Source organism: Phaethon lepturus, unplaced genomic scaffold (assembly GCF_000687285.1).
Source record: "Phaethon lepturus isolate BGI_N335 unplaced genomic scaffold, ASM68728v1 scaffold20482, whole genome shotgun sequence".
Taxonomy (NCBI): domain Eukaryota; kingdom Metazoa; phylum Chordata; class Aves; order Phaethontiformes; family Phaethontidae; genus Phaethon; species Phaethon lepturus.
The window spans coordinates 20,454-35,874 of NW_010521491.1; the positions used below are offsets into that span (position 1 = coordinate 20,454).

Sequence of the window (15,421 nt, forward strand, 5' to 3'; positions counted from 1 at the left end):
TTTTCTGTAAAGAACAATGGTTAATATCATCCAACAGCTAAAATTGAGGAGGGTGGATTCCTTGTGAAACTTCTTAATATCTAACATAAAATGTGAAATATTACGGAAGTTAAAGTCTTAATGCTTTAGATGTCTGGTTTTTTACCTACTTTTTGCTTCTTGTTCAATATTTCTAGTAGAAGAATCTTTAGAAATCTAACAGAGATTGTTTGATGTTCGAGGGTGTCTTGTAGCAAGCTGACGTCTTTGCCCTCAAAACTTTGTTGCCTAATTATGTTTTCCAAAAAAACAGATAAGCTTTTGGGCACCATGCTCTTCTTCAGGTCTGACTAGTGATTTATGTGCTCAGTAGCTTGATTTTGTCAGTGTTATTAATTCATAAAAGATGTTCTCAACATTGTCTTGCCTATATCTTTTGTAGGTAATACAACAAACTCTGTGTACAGTTACAGTTAATCTGTAGTACAGTTAGTATACGGTTAGGTGTACATTATGCTATAGTAAACTATACAATTGCTTGTATTGTGTATTAATACTGTTTAATCTTTGAGTTCATTTATTCCATCAAAACAGAGTTTGAGATAGATCATTACAAATCAGTTGAACTCCTTCTTGTAATTAGCTGGCTTTTAGTCCTCAGAAATCACCTCTTCTCACCCCAAATCCTCATTTTTGTTTTAAGAATTAATTGAAATTTTAATTCTTGCTTGTTACCCTAAAGATACAGTATTAGTTGTGAGCAATGCTGTGGATAAAAGCAGACATTGATGGATGTCATTGATTTTGCCTTTTTTTAAAAAAATGTTTCATTGTAGACAGATGCATCCTGATCTAAAAAATAATCTGAAAGAGTTTAAAAAACATCTAATTGAAACTACTAACAACATGGAACCGCTGAAAGTTTGGGAGCTACAGGGTATGTATTGCATTTGTCTGAATTAACACAGTACTCTCTCTAATTTTCCTTTGTTATGTTGATGTATCAACATTACGAAAAAATCTTCGTTTAAAAAGATGTATATGGTTTCATAAAAAGGCAGTATTATATCAAGTATTTAAAAAGACTATGTCGGTATCTTGCCCTAGTATTATATGCTAAAAATTAAAGGAGCATTGAAGTAATTTTATGAGAGGAAGAGTCATAACTAGCTTTACTGATTTTAAAGAGAGAAATTTTATTGCCTGGTTTTCTGCCTGATATGTTATCTCAGACTTTAAATTCAATTTCAGATTTTTGTTGAGAGGTCAGGCAAAAAATATCATTTTGACATGACTATTGAGTCAGGATGAAATACAGGTTAAGACAGTTTGTTTTCTTTAATTTATAAATTCTAACTTTTATCAGTGTATTGGAGTTCACAGTGATACTTTTTTTTAATATAATGTCAAATGGAAGAACATGCTTTTAAAAGCTTTCCTGTGGAAAAGGAGAACAAATATGTAGAAGCTGATTTCTATACAGCTTTTGTGGTGATGACCTGCAGGACATTCTGTAGCTTGAATGGAATTATAAATCTCTCTAAAATAGGTCCCTAAAATGTTATAACACTTAAGTTTTAGGCAACTTAATTTTGCCTGTTACATTCTTCAGTTTTAGAGGGCAACCTCACCAAAACTGATTTGCCTTTGTACTAGTGCAGTGAAGGAGAATGAACAATCATCTGAACTTCAGTTTCTTTTTGGGACCCTAACTGTTATGGAGCTTGCTAGCAGTACCCAGTCTCAATCTAGCTATTTGAGATAACTGTATTTCACCTGCAGTCTTGTAACAATGAACTCCCCTTCAGCTGCAGGATTGATCTCAGTCCAAAATTTAAAAAAAATTGGAAAACATTGCATTTTTATTCTCCTGAGAAATCTACTGTGCAAATAAAAAGAAAATTCTCTTTTTGTCTATTTAATTTTTTTTTTTTTACGTGATTGAATACCACTCTGTTGATGTTCAAGCAGAAGCAACCACGCTTTAGTGTCTACCTTCAAAAGCCAGTACAAGGTCTCTGTTTAGTGGTGGTCTTTTCTGCAGTGTCATGTCTATATAAATAAAAAATGAAATTGCTGCTGCTCCCCAAGCAACCAGTTCATACAGTGTTGAAAGCAGTTAAGCATTGGGATGCTGTTTGTTCAGCGCCAGGAAGGCTGGTACTGGCTTGTGGTAAGTACATTCAGGGCTTTTTCAGACAGGGGGTCTTCAGCCCCCTCTTTGTATGGTGCAGTTGTTTTGATACTCCTACTCCTGACATGAATGGGTGCTTTCTCTAGTTTGCTCTTAATGACTAATTATAGTGGCTGAGTTAACGGCTCAGCTACTATTTGATTTTCTTTAATTAGCTTCCAAGTAAAAATCTAACTAAATTTAACCAAAACTCCTTCAGCAATAGGGCATACTTCTATTTATAAATGACCCTAACCACCATGCAAGAGTTGTCTTTCAAGAGCCTTTATGTTTTAGATAAGTGATTAGGTTTACTATTCATAGTGAAAAATGATGCACAGAGTACCAATGTGGTATTCCCTTTAATAACTCTTTTTATCTGTGTGAACAGCCTCTTGATCTCTAGTACTTCTTTAGCTTTCAAAGCATACTTTGAGATCTGCTTAGGATCATCTGTTCCCCAAGGTGCCCTACACTGCTTTCTCAGCTGTGTTAGGGTGCCACAAGGGGAGGTCTGTAAGTGACAGTCCCTGACTAGAGATAACCAAGAAGATAAAAAGATATGTCAGTTTGCCTCAGTGAGATTTGAATATTCATACTGTAGCTGTTCAGCATAAAATGGAAATTATCAACGATTTATGAAGCATTTTAAGTGTGCGTCCTAAGTGCACAGCAGGTAAGGCATCAACTATCTGTAGTCAACAGCAGCAATTGGGTATTGCTTCACCTGATCACAGCTTATTTGACTGTTGAAAGGGATCTGAAATGTTCTTTTTGAAAACAGTGATCTATTTATTTATACTTTTTGTTTAAAGTATTAAGAAATACCAAGTTAACATTCCACCTCAGACTCATCTTTTTTTGCACCCAAAGTGTACCTTATCAGGCTAAACTAGGAACATGTGCTATTCACTTTTCTTCAGCCTTTTTTTTTAACCTAATTGGTTCAAAAAGATGGTGAAATATTCTACTAGGCAGCATCCTCTATGACTTTCTGCACAGCACTTTTTACTATACGTGGCATCAGCTTTCCTGAAACTGAATAACCTGAGGCCTTCAGTCAAATGTCTTAACTAGCAGATTGTGAGGAAAAAGCATCATTGCCCTGAGGTAGTTAGGCAGACTGTATCCAAAGTATGTGGAAGCACCTACTCTATCACTGCCTTACCCTGTTGATACCAAAATTAGATTTTTCCCAGTCTCATGTGCCAAGATTTGTCATGCCCAAGTTAGGCACCAGAGAAGGCTAACTGAATTCCATCATTGTTCTTCCAGTGGATAGGCAAATGAATTATAAACTGTCCTGATATATGAGAATTTACTTCATTTTGAGAAAAAGCATAGAGGGAAAAATTAGATCCCTTTAAAGGTTGTGCTAGACACTTAGGAGAACTGAAATTTGGCCTTTCTTTCATGAGTCTCCATTTTCTCTTCCTGCGAAATTGCTGCTACTCTTGAAAATTGTACACCTCACATGCTCAATGCAGCCTTCTACATTTAATATATCTGTTCTCTGAAAATCTTGTGAAGTCCTGGAGCTGGAAAGATCTTATTCTTTACTGCAATTATGGGTGATTGTGGGTTGGTGTGTATCTAGGTTTGAGCATGATACCCTTGTGATACTGGCATAATACGACATGATTAATTGTCTGGTTTTTTCAGTGTTTTTGTAAACGTAGAACTTGCATGTACAATGTGTATGCTCAAGATGGCTGAGCAGAATTCTGTAGGAAATTAATTTTTCTGTAGGAAAATTTCAGTAGGAATGCCTGAATTTGGTATTTCCAACTTTTAAATGCCTGTCTTTTCAACCTTGATAATGTTACTTCATGATCTTTTACGATGTATAATTGAAACATAAAAAATGTTAATAGTGAGAGTGTGTATATGGAACAGTTTTCTGATTGTAGGCAGTATTGAGAGTGATATTTTCAGTGATTTCATTTTTTTTTCTCCCCAGATCTTAGTTTTCAAGCAGCTGCTCGAATTATGTCTACTCCTGTTTATGATGCCTTAAAGGTAATGAAAGACATAGCTCAGAACTTCCCAATAAGAGCCAGGTATGATACTTAAACTTGTTTTTCAAATACTGTTTTTATGTTTGCATTTGAATTTAATGACAGTAATACAGATTTATATACAAATCCTGCAGTCAAATATTCATGTTTTACAGCTTGCTAGATGGATTCCAGGCAATTTCATTGAGTAGAAAATAACTCCTGGGAGAGCTCTTGATTGGTCTCTTAAATGTTTCCTGTCTGATGCAGGAGATGCCGTGAAGGCGTTCTAATCCTTCAGGCACTTATGGTTGAATACCTACTCCTCCCAGCTTTTACTGGAATGATATTTTCCCAGGTGGAAAATTCTGTTGAATTAATAGCAGATCTACTCACAGTAGGAAGAGGCAAAATTCTATTAATAAATTTTGTAGGGGATCCACCCACATTAGTTCTAAGCAAAACATTGCTGACAAGATTGGGCCCAGGCTACTGTATGTTAGTGTTCTTACTGGGGGACATCTGTCTCTCATAACACGTTACTTAATATAAGATCAAGATAAATATTAAATAAATGAATAACATTTTCATCTGTGCTGATATTAAAACTTGCTCTTCCAGTAAGCCAACTGTATTGTAATTGAGAAATGCTTTTCTTTATATTTAATATGTTCTTCATGTAATCCTATCAGCAATATTTGCTTGAATTACTGAATTAAGTATGATGCTGAACAGGATTCTTAACTCAGTGTGCTTTCACGTTTTACAACTCTTGCTTAATTATCACAGTGTTTTATTGTCATCTCTGATTTGCTGTTAGAGCAAATCTACACTGTAATTGAAAAAATACCTTTGTAACATCTTCTTTCAAGGAAGAAAAGTAACTTTTTAAATGCCTGAAACATAATTATGAAATAGTAAGGTACAAGTTTACACTTAGATTAGCAATCAGAAAATGCAGCTCTCCATTAGAAGACGGTGGAAACATACATAATGTTGAACTGCAAGACCAGTTCTGTTCTTTAAAGGACAGGAAAATGTTGAAGTATGCTAGGTGACATTTAAGTCATTGATTTAAAAAGTCATTAGTTACATCCCACTCTGACTCCCGGCCGTGTATTTGTGGTACTAGAGCACAACTTACCTATTCTTCAAACATTTTATTTTTATGGGTAAACGTATAAGAAGACTTTGGAGTTATTAAAAGGGGAATTGCAGTTCCTGTCCTGTATGATTTATTCTGCTATGCTAATCTAGCATGTTGTTTTTAACATGAGAGATTACAAATTTTTAAAGTTAGTAGGTATACATTGACAACAAACCTAAATCAAAGGGGCATTGTGTAAAAACAGTGCACAAAATATATTTCCTTAATAATCTAATCATACTTAACCTGCTGAGTTAAAAATACTGGTTTGGAAAAAAACCACCCTAGAATAAACAGGAAAGTAAAAGATATTAATTAATCACTTTAGATACATAACTGATCATTATGATAGTAGTATTTTAAAATTGTTTAAATTTCACACAATTTACATATGAAAACAACCATTTTTTAATTATGCAAATTTTGGTTAGAAAAGGCTGTATAAAAATGTTAGAACTGTAGTTATGAAAATAAAAACCAAATATTATATATTCCTTAAAAATGAAGGGGTTCCTTAGACCATTAAAAATGAATATACCATTCCTCTGGAAGTTTCTTCCACTTTCTAGTTTATAACCTGCATTTTCCATTTGAAAAGGTTAGTCTGAGGTAGATTTTACAAAATGTCGTCAGATGTAGACAGTGTAACAACTGATATATGTCATGGCGACATTTTGATCATTGATTTTACAGGGTATTTTTCATCTCTGTTTTGTTGTATATGTGTCATAATTATCTGTTGTTTAAGAATGCAATAATAAGAATTATAATACTCTGTTTCTTGCTATTCACTTATAGTTCATGAATATTAACATTATGAACATGTGAAAAGCTTCCTTTTTTCACTTGATATGCAGTACTACATAGCTACATGTTCTTCCACGTAAGAATAAAGGTGCATGAGATTATATGATAGAAGATATTACAACCTTAAGGTCATACAAGCACATTCCTACATCATGTAGAACGATAACTAGTATCCATCTACTTCCAGATTCAGACAGTAAAGTGTTTCTCTTTGAGTCCTTAGCACTTCATATTTAGAAAAACATGCATAAAACTTTGTGAAGCTGTGAACAAATTGAACAAATGACTGAACCCAAAATGAACAGACATCTTTCACAGGTACTTTTACAATTGTTACCTCAAATTCCTAGGGCGTCCTTCTCAAGGATCGGCCATCACATTTTCTCCTTAAAATCTTGCTAAAATCCTGCATCATCAAATGCCGTGCATAGACAAGGCACTACGTAATGAGTCTTTTATGTATTGTTCTCTTATTTTTAAAATAGCTAACAGTAAAGCTTACCTTTTGCTGATAAGTATTTTACTTCCTTGCTAATGTTGGCCAGCTTTGTCTTCTTTTTTTTCTGCCTTTTTATTATTTTTACATTCATTTTTTACATTTCTGCCTTACTACTCTAAGCTATTTGGAAAGATTTAGGTTATTCTTTTTTATCTGTGCAGTTTTTATCACCTGTGTATGCAGAATGAAACATTGACTCTGAGAGTTGCAGGCCCTACTACTATTTAAGTTGAGTTTAGCAAGATAAAAATCGGAGGTTTTTTCCCCCTAAAGTATTTTTTAGTTCAGGGCTCTCTAAAACTACTGCTCTGAAGTCAAAATAATAGTTGTGGTAGTACTGCCACACATTAAATTTCCACCTTGCTATGGTGTCGTTCTGTTAAGTAGCTAGTTTGCTCATTGGTTAAGTAAATTCTCAGTAATAATTTGCATCAATTACAGATGTTCTTTTAATGAGAAGAGTTCTGTAGTGTTCCTGAATTGTGTCTGTTGCTAAGGAGGTCCCTTAAAGCAGTGTCCTATATAGTCAGCTTTTGAGACTTCTGACTTGATAGTGTTTTTTCCTAATCCTTCTCCTCCATTTCTCAAAATTTAAATTTGGCTTCAGGTATTCTTTCCTTTTTACTTACAGTTTCTTTCAATATTTTTAAAAAATCTTAATCAGCAATGTTTCTTTTTCAACATTTCAACAGAAATGTTTATAGTTTCTTGCTTTCTAGTCTACAAGTTTTATTTCAAAAAAAGTGAACGCAGAAAGTAGTACAGTAAAATATATATTTACTCAGTATTGAATACACTCACTACATTCTTTATGTGCATAGAGAGTACCTAGCAGTATGATTATGAAGGCTTCATGAGAAAGAGTTTAGATTAGTTGCACAATAATAAGCATGTTATTAGCTTGTCCTCCAATGACTACTGATAATAATATATTTGAACCACGTTGACCGTGTTTTAGTGCTCTCTTTGACCTCACAGTTTGAGTTACGCCTTTCTCATTTTGAGCCAAGGAAAGCCCACCGAGTATGGGTTGGTATAAATACAGCTCCTCCTTGATCCTCTATTGCCCTTTCATCACGTGGTCCAGAAGGGGTTCAGAGCGACAAAAATAATCTGCCGGAATATTTAGAGGGGATGAATGGGAAAAGGGTATTTAGCGGTGATGAATTGTATAATATTTATAAACAAAGCTTGGAAATCTTACTGTTTGCACTTAACAAGTAGTCTCTTTGATTGTCTGGAAAGCTTGAATATTTGTTTAAAGTAAACTGATTATATGTCTTATTTCTGACATACTGTGAAAAATGTGGAGTTTACTAGCAAGGTCTATTCTGAATCAGTTTCTTTTTGGGGGGAGATGGGGATTTATATTATTAAATAACTGCATTATTATCCATAAGTATTGAAGTTGGCTTAGTAGGATCATGCTCAACCTGTTTAGTTAAATTCCAGGTTTAAGATGACTCCAGTTTTTCTTAAAGCCCCATACAGATTTGCTAAATGTTTACAGAGGCAACTGGAGTATTTTGACATTTATTAGGAGAATCAGATTTAGGTTAATATGGTTTAGGGTTTCTTAAAACATGGAGAGATTAATTTTGCTCTGTGAGTATTTTATGATAGCCTAGTAATTACAAACCTCACATACAATACATTGTGGCAGAGAAAGTTAAAACAGTCTTCCACAATGTTCTTGAAAGGTAAAAAAGACAAATCAATGGATTATCTTCTAAAAGTAGAATGACTAAGGAAACCAAAATTTTTATTGCCTGTGAATACTTAACATTTTCAAAGATCTCAATCTATAAATCTCTTTTCTAATCTCAACTAATTTTAAAATGGTCATTCTTTGCATATTTTCCTTGCCTTTGGCCAAAACATCGAGTTGTATCCATGGCCACCTGTGCTGTAAGGTCAAGTAGCATGCAGTTAGTACCATTAACTTAAAATATACAAATATGGCATTTATTTAGGTAATAATTTAGATGATCAAGCAACTTTTCTGTAATACACATGCTACTTTCCTGAAAAAACAAGAGGAAAGATTGAGAGTGGTAAAATTATGCTGATAATATTACTTCACCAAAACCTAGCATAAATTTGAAACCTGGGTTTATTAGAGTAACACAGAACAAAACATTTGTTTTGAAAATAAAATATTTATGTACTGCATTACTCTTTAAGTCTTAATTACAGCATTCTTCAATTACACTGCATCAGATATGGTATTAAAATACATATTTCACATTATTTAATGCATTTAAAAAAAAAACAGTGGTTGAGTGATACCAATATTTTATTTTTACAGATCACTGACTAGAGTGGCTGTAGACAAGAAAATGCGAATTGAAATAGAAGAAAATCAGAAGGTTTGTTTTTATTTCTTCAAGTGGCCATTTGAGTTACTATCACATTACTGGAAATTTTTACTAGTGTAGCAACTTTCACATGGTTTCTATCAGAGAAAAAGAGCTATTTGTTCTAAACAACTTTACTAAATAAATAACATTGAAATACTCAAATTTTTCAAATACTTTTTCAATACTTCAAATTTTTCACTTTCTGCTGTTTGTGGTACTTTTTCCCTTCCTTCTTTTGATTTTACAGAATTAGGCAAGGACAAACAATTTTTACAGACCGTTGTGTTCAGCCATAAATTGTGTGCTGTGAAAGCAAAATAGGTTATCAGTTAATTTTTCTAGAGCTTTGCTCTTGAATGTAGGCCTGATGCTTATATTACAGTCGGCACATGCTCACTTTTAGCTTTCCACTCTCAGAATCACGCATGCAACTATTCTGCAAGGTATTTTGAACATCGTCTATGGTAGACGGTGGTTTTATTTTCATCCTTGATGCACGGCATCTTTTGTGCTCTGTATCACATGAGGAGTCATTGTTCGTGTGATTTTGACTGACTCGAGATGTATCCTCAGATGACGCTTTGGGTTTGTCAAGTTCATGACATCTGTTATATTTTCTGTCTCCATTCAGGGTTTGAATTTTTTCATTCAACTTGAGTGTTAAAATTAAACGTTAGCCACCATGCCTTTAGGACTGGTGGCTAACGTTTATTATATGAAATAACATCCGCAGTACTGTCCTTAATCTTGATCTTCAGAACATATATTTTCATATGGTGTTAAGACTGACCAACCACCGTAGTGAAAGGGAGTTATTTCTTTCTTACGGCACTCTGGTACTTTTGCAACACTTCCATGCATCATTTTGCTTTGTATCCATTCAGGCCTTTTCCTCATGCCTTGCCAAGACTAGTACCTCCAGTGGAATGCCTTTACAGTTTCTTCCACCTTCCAGAAGAGTGAAAGTGAGCAATGTCCCCGTTGCACTGATGCAGCCTTCTCATAAAGAGCTTGTCATCTCCATTGTAGCAAAAATTTCACATAAATGTGTTAGAGCTCTCCACCGTGCAAAGCTAATGTAAGGCTTTCCAGTCTTGACAGTCTTGAGTATCTCCTGCCCAAATAGTTACAGGCTCAAGTGTTACGTCCTTGTAAACAGCTATGCAAACAATTGTATAGGGCTTTTATTGTTCATAGGTGATTGCGTGTGGTACTGGTGTGTTTGAGAATACGTTTCACATATCCCAGCAGTTCACATTCTTGAGCCCTTCAGCTTTCTTGTGTGCAGGGCGCATGTTTGATTCTTGGGTTTTCACAGAGCTCTCAGGGTGGGCTCAACGTTATGCAGGCCTGCTGTTTCTTGCACTAATGGGAAGTCCCATAATTTTTGCTCAAGGGAGCAAATCAGTATCATCACCCTGCTTTATTGCTAGCTGTAAACAGACAAGATATGCATTTTCCTGTAGCTCTTTGTTGTTAGGGTTATAGTCAGGATAAAGCAAAAGGCCTGATGATCATAGTTTCTCCAGAGTACGAGCGTTGGTATCAGGACTTTCCTTGTTTCTTGATGAAGTCTTTACAACGTCTTTCTCAAAGTGCAGCTCCGATAACACAAAAATAAAAAATAATCAAAACTTAATCAAAAACTGCTCCTTTACCCCAAAATGAAAAAAAAAAAAAAAAAGTAAAGGTATATCAGGAGTTAAAATGGCTGTTATTACTAAATATAAGGATTAGGAAAAGTAACTAAGATTTGGTTTGAAATGAAGATGTCTGCATATAGGCACATCGATATGATATCTAAACTCCGGTTATGACAATGAAGATGTAGTCAATGGATATCAAAACCTATTTGGGTCACTCAATAGTTGTGTTGCGGGGTCTAAACCTAAATGTCATTTGAGTTGCCACAGGCTATCCAAGATAGCCACACGGGTCTGGCAGATCTGTCCGCCGGGACATCTGTTCCCTTCTGCCTCACCTGCACTTTCCAGTCCAAGGTGCCTTATCTGGAACAAATGACACTGTATATCTCTCTGGTTGGTCTGCTGAATCACTCCTATGATTCCATGACTGTATTAAATACATTAACTACAAGAGGATCTTAGGCACCTATCACACTAAGTTTAAATTCCGTACTACATCCTACTTCATACTACAGCTAAAAGCTAAAATCTGTTGAATAAAAGCAGGGAAACTTCCCGAACACTGCTGCTAGAGCACAATAAATCGTCATGTGCATTCCTGAACTGCAGTACATCCATCTAGCAGCAGGAGAGATAGGATCTCATGCTGTGTGTAACTGGATGATTCCCTCTCAAGATAATGAAAGTTGAATAGGAAATGCAACGAGAGGAAATAAAGGTATTAAAAGTTGAAAGGCATGTGATGATTTAGGTGTAATGAGTTGATATCTAACTAAGAAATAGACAAAGAACTGCTATAGATAAAAGAAAAAATAAAATCTCATTAAACACAACTCACAACTTCCAGTGCAATAATTTGCTGACAGTTTAGCATGAAAATACTATATGAGTATTGTCAGTGTTAAATTCTAGTCTTGGATGCCTAAATACTCCTTCCATCTAAGTTCTTATGGCAAATGGACGCTCCTCTGAATAATCAAATGCCTAGCATCAAAATTGTGGAACGAGTCTCAGCTCTGATTAAGCTCAGTTCTTTTCCTACTGCATTACTGAACGGTTTGAAAAACTTTGAGAGGCCTATTTCAATACCCAGTGGCTGATAATTTTTTCATTGTTCTTCTGTTCATTTTAGTTAGTAGTAGGATTTTTATGACCTACATCATCCACTTGCAGTCTTCCTCAGTATCTGTGTTTACATGAGTATCTGGGCTTATAGGAATGACCAGTAAGCTTTCAGTAGTGGCAAGAGATCTCTTATCCTAAATGCTCATTTCAGTGCTTCAAGGAGAGGGCTTGTTCTAGCTGATCTCACAAGATCTGTGCAAGAGCCCTGAATGATGCTGGTTAGATTTCTTGAGACTGTAATCCCATTTATATTTATTGTTTTCTCCTTGAGTCCAGTGCCATAAAGGGGGATTCTTCTGCAGTCACAGTACTTTGTGGCACAACGCTGGTATTAAAACTGTAACCCAAGTTGGATTTGCTAACTACAGAAAAATTCCAGGTATACCTAGGACTTTGGGTGCTTCTCTGCCTGGTGCAGAGTAGTCTCATCCCTGTGTGCCTGGCTGTTTAATTTTGTCCTGTCTGCCTGTTTCGGTTGTGTCTCAGGATCAAACTCTGTGTAGGTAAAATGATCAGAAATTTCACCTGCTGCAAGGGCACTTGCCATTGCCAGGCATCTATGAATACCATAGATAGGAATTCTGTCCTCTTCTGTACCTAGTTTTGGGACACACACACACAAAAAAATTTCTATGATTTATATGAGTATGTGATTGGGAGTAAAGTGAGTTTTATAAATTAGGAAAGTAATTAAACTATTTCTTTCTTTTTTTCCTTATCTGACCACAGGAAACATACATTTCTGCCATACATTTATGCCATATAAAATGCCGTACATTTATGCTCCTCTTTTTTGAAAGCCCACTAATATCCATTTTTTAGGTGCCTACTAAAATTTTCATGAAAGATAATAACTAACTAAATTTGTCAAAAAAGTTTTTCTGGTTATTTCTTAGCATTAGCGGGATGCAGTCCCTCCCAAATCCACAGTATTTGTCACATTATATCTGAGTTTCAATATATGTATTTAGATACTTTATAACGAGCATAAGTAATTCTATTACTCTTTTGTAAATCTACATACAAAAAAACCAATGAAAGCACTACAAAGTTCAGGTTACACCATTAGAATAAATTAAATTTACAAATTTCAAAAGCTGTTTTTCAAGGTCAAGGAGAGGTTTTGGACTTTCATAAAAATTGTTTCCGTGTTAGGCTCCGGCTTACCACAGCTGCATTTGTCCTTCGTGGAGAGCCCTGCCTTTCGTACAGTTGTATTAGGTGTCATTACATATTTCCATTCTGCCTTGGATTGTGAAACTGTTCATGTATATGAAAGAATATAGTACCTTTTCAGTGAATGAGGAGTAATATGCACATATGTTGGATTACAAGGAACTTCAAGTAAACTGTTGTCTCATTTATGTGGCATTGCACTTGTAATGCCACAACCCAGTTAGTTTTGTGTTTACTTACGTTTAACTGTATGAAAGTAACCACACTACTTTAAAGAAATAATACCACTTTCAATGTTTTCCTATTTTTTCTCTCATTTGTTCAGTGACAGGCTTATAAGTGGAGTAATATATGCAGCCTGAGTTGCTTGCTCTAAGTGTGATTTTTTTCAAAGTGCACTTTTTGTTTACACTTATTTTGTTCAGCAAGTGGGAGCTAAATGGGAAGAAAATACAGCTTTCTCAGCTTGCCTTTTTTCCTGCATATTTTTCGTGCTTTCCATTCCTCTGTTGGGAATTAAGACAGATCTGGAAATCCGACTGCTCCTCATGGGGTGAGTTGGAATAAACTACTGCTGTTGCTCCTGTTATTTTGCTACAGCCACCATGGATTGAACAGTGTGGTGCCTTGCAGCTCTCTGAAATAAGACATACTTTACTCCCTAAATACTTACTTCCTCTTGCATTCGTTGATTGTGGATTTTTTTTTGTCTTTGCAAAGCAAGGATATGCTCTGCTATTCCTTTCTGATCTCTGTTTTTTCCAAGGTCCCTTTGTTAGAAGAGATTGTATGCTTCTAGTCTGTCTTTCCTAATTCCCTGTAACAATTGCGACTACACGGTTTTTGGAATTGTGAAAGATGTTAAACTATTGAGAAATCTAGTTTCAGGTGGAGGTCTGAAGGACACATATAAGGTTTCCCTTTGTTGAATGGAAACATAGGAGTAATTTTTAAAAGCTTACAAGCCATATTTCTGTATGTGTGTTTATTTCCACTTTCTGTTGGCAGACACCGAGAATGTGTCCTTGCTCTGCCTTGTACAGGTAGGGACACTATAGGTCATTTGGCGGGGGGGCGTGGAATTAGCAGCTATTTTCATTTCTTTTGTACATTAAAAGTGTGTTAAATAGCACTCATAAAAGTATGTTGTCGATATTTTTACCAACAACACTCAGATAAAAGAAGAAATTATGTGGAAGAGATTTGATGTGTCTGTTTTGCAGAATTATTTAAAGTTTTATATATGTGTGTTAGTGTTGACACATACCTAAATAAATTAGCAGTACTTTTTACTTTTTAGCATTTTCATGAAAAACTTGGAATCCAACCTGGAGAAGCACGTTTATTTCTAAACGGACTTCATATTGACTTGGATTTTCATGATCCTTTTAGGTAAGATGATAGATTTTATTTGAAGATTACAGAATTATTAATAATACCGAAGGAGTTATGCTCATGGTGATAGATAATCTCAACTGTGGCATTTTGAGGGCCAGGAAGTGGATTCCAGTAGAAGGAGTACTGGTTTACAGTAGTTTTGCTTTGAATATGAACATTATATAAGTAGTTGAAAACAGCATTTTCTCCTGGCATATGTTTTCTAATTTGCTTATGATTTTACGACTCACCGTGTAAAATTAATTCGGAAACGGAAAGAATCTAACATGTATGTATAAAAAGGTGGGAAAAGCACTTTATAAAAACTAAGTTAAGTGCTTTCACATCCCTATTTCTTAAAAATAACAAAAAAATTGTGGGAATTAAATTTAGATACACAACACCTTGGGTTATTTTTGGCATGCTTGTGAGTCTGTGTGTGGCCACCTTCTCTAGTAAGTTCTGTTAATGGGGAATTAATACGCTTTTTGGTGTAAGAAATCTTTTTCCAGCTTGTGTAATTACAGTATAATTACTTTGGCTGTGAATTGCCTCTTTTATGCAAGCAGTCATAAACTGTAAATATTTTCCCTTGCATTCTTCTGTATGTTGTTAACAGCAGGACAGACATGATTTCTTCAGAATTACTTCAGAATCTTTGGTGGCCTGCAAACTGTCAGCAAATCTATTGATGCTAAGGCTGAGGGTTTTTTCATGTTCCTATGATTTGTCAGAGTCTACAATTTTTTATTTTCTATTCTTTAGCTCAAAATGTCATCTTTTCTCCTCTATGGAGGTTCTTAAGCTTTCTTGGTTTTAGCATTTATATTCACAGTTTTTACTTAATTTTTTTTCTCAGCCAGAGTTTTGAGATGGAGTCACTTGCATCTTTTTTGGTAACAATGGCAGTATTAATAGTGCTTTTTAATGCTAGTACTAGGTTTAATTTTGATATATTTTAGAAGAAACCTTTCAGAATAGAGAAAACTCAAAAAGAAGCAAAATAGAAATAAAGGCATTTTTAAAATCTTGCCTGCTGTGTTCTGCTGGTAAGTACTTCAGGTTTGTTTCCATTCTTTTATTGAATTTTCAGACTGCACAAATGTTCTAGAGTCCTGTTGGGTCTTCTGGGAAA

General features: G+C 35.0%; 1 protein-coding gene across 1 annotated transcript in view; it reads left to right on the forward strand.

Annotated features, from left to right (window-relative positions):
• LOC104616513 (UDP-glucose:glycoprotein glucosyltransferase 2-like) overlaps positions 1-15,421 on the forward strand; it is a 30,412-nt gene that overhangs the window by 10,522 nt on the left and 4,469 nt on the right. Inside the window, exons 6-9 of the mRNA XM_010281551.1 lie at positions 816-916; positions 4,113-4,212; positions 8,911-8,971; positions 14,210-14,301. Coding sequence (XP_010279853.1) covers positions 816-916; positions 4,113-4,212; positions 8,911-8,971; positions 14,210-14,301 — 354 coding nt within the window. The remainder of the gene's footprint in view (positions 1-815; positions 917-4,112; positions 4,213-8,910; positions 8,972-14,209; positions 14,302-15,421) is intronic.